This window comes from Solanum verrucosum, unplaced genomic scaffold, assembly GCF_900185275.1.
Source record: "Solanum verrucosum unplaced genomic scaffold, falcon-dt-bn FXZP01000268.1, whole genome shotgun sequence".
NCBI lineage: Eukaryota > Viridiplantae > Streptophyta > Magnoliopsida > Solanales > Solanaceae > Solanum > Solanum verrucosum.
In genome coordinates, this window is record NW_026019957.1 from 4,280,129 (window position 1) to 4,282,124 (window position 1,996).

General features: G+C 36.9%; 1 protein-coding gene across 1 annotated transcript; it reads right to left on the minus strand.

Annotated features, from left to right (window-relative positions):
- Positions 1-934: 934 nt before the first annotated feature.
- Positions 935-1,423, minus strand: LOC125814379 (uncharacterized). Its single transcript, XM_049493831.1, has 2 exons — positions 1,417-1,423; positions 935-1,347 (listed from the first exon to the last, which is right to left on the minus strand). Exons 1-2 carry the CDS (start codon positions 1,421-1,423, stop codon positions 935-937), a joined length of 420 nt encoding a protein of 139 aa, XP_049349788.1.
- Between the last annotated feature and the right edge of the window lie 573 nt (positions 1,424-1,996).

Here is a 1,996-nt window from a genome sequence, read left to right on the forward strand (position 1 = left end):
CCAATTCCGCACCGAAAATTACAATTGAAAAGATACTCAAAGTCATTACTACACTTTGTACAAAAGGGATAGTATGGACAATGAGATACAAAAAGCTAAAGACTAATGAAGATAATTTGAAGTCTAAAGCTAGTATAAGTTAGCAGCATGACTGTAAAAAATGCGGAGCTATGTCGATCGGAAGACAGAAAAAATCTAGAGCTAAAAGGTGACGTTGGGAAACACCTAAAAAACCCATAACATTTGTTTAAATACAGCTGCAGGTACAAGCCAACGAGTAGTGAAAAACATAAGAATTCAAACTTAAACTAGTTATTCGAAAAACCATTTACCCCGAGGCTAACACCAAAAAACACATTAACTATAGAAACCACAAGTAGGTGTGGAGTGTTATGGTGTGTCATAAAGTGTATAGTATGGTGTGTCATAAAGTAGGTGTAAAAAGTCATATGCGTCATAAAGTAGGTGTAAAAAGTCATATGATGTGTGATGTATTAGGAAGAGTACGTGTGGTATTGTGCAGATTTTCCTTTTTATATAAAGGAAAGCATATGTAACATAAAGGGCAGGCAATGCCTAATATATAAAACTCTCCTTTCAAAAAACTCTCTCAACTAAAAACTAATATTTTAAAAGATAATGAAGAAACAATCTGAAATCAAACATGATATTTCAGATAGCATGAATAAGCAAGAGGCAACTCTTACCTTCTTGTTGAAGTGTTAGTCATTCTCTGTTGATACAACTGGCCATGACAAACGAGACTCATTCTTTTCTTATCAATCAATGCTAATTGCTCATATCGATCACGAACCCATTCGGCATCGCTCAATCCATCTTCCTAAATAATCCTTAAATATGGTATCTCAACTTCAGTTGGTATCACTGCTTTTGTTCCGTATACCAATAGATAAGGAGTTGCTTCAGTTGAGGTTCAAATTGTGGTGCGACAACCTAGCAAAGCATAAGGCAAATTTTCATGCCAACATTTGTAGTTGTCAATCATCTTTCTCAATATCCTCTTGATATTCTTATTAGCAGCTTCCATAACTTTATTCATTTGAGGACAATATGCAATTGAATTACGGTGGATAATTTTGAATTTTTCACATATCTCTTTCATCAAATAACTATTCAGATTATCTCCATTGTCTGTGATGATAGACTCTAGAACTCCAAAACGACATATCAAATTGTTGCGAACAAAATTGACCACAAATTTCTTCGTCACAACTTTGTAGGAAGCAGCTTCCACCCACTTTGTGAAATAATCAATGGCGACCAAAATGAACCTATGACTATTTGAGGTAGCAGGCTCAATTGGTCCGAGAGCATCCATGCCCCAAACTGCAAATGGCTAAGGGGAACTTATCACATTGAGCTCATGGGGAGGTACTTGATCAGATCTCCATGTACCTGACATTTATGACATTTTTGGACAAATCGGCCACTATCACTTTCCATAGTCATCCAAAAGTATCCCGCCCTTAGGATTTTCTTTGCTAATGTAAAGGTTTTCATGTGCGTCCCACACACTCCAGCGTGCACTTTTTCAAGCAATCTTGTGGCTTCTGCAACATCCACACATCTTAGTAATCCTAGATCGGGAGTCCTCTTATAAAGAACCTCTCCATTTAAAAAGAAGTTATTTGCCATTCTTCGGATTATTTTATCTGAATACTTGTTGCTTTTTCCAGATATTCGCCAGCTTCTAAGTACTTTTTCATTGATATACCGTGGATTCTCATCCCATTCCGCTTCCACATGTGAACAATGTGTTGGTTGTTCTTTTAAACCTATCTCAAGTGGATCGATATAACTCTTTTCTAGGTGTTGTATCATGGACGATATGGTTACGAGAGCATCGGCAAGGTCGTTCTGTATTCTCTAGGTGTGTCTGAACTCGGTCTTCCTAAATCTTTTGCATAACCTCCGTACCAATTGTACGTAAGGTAAGATTTTAGGATTCTTCACAGCCCATTCTTCTTTGAACTTG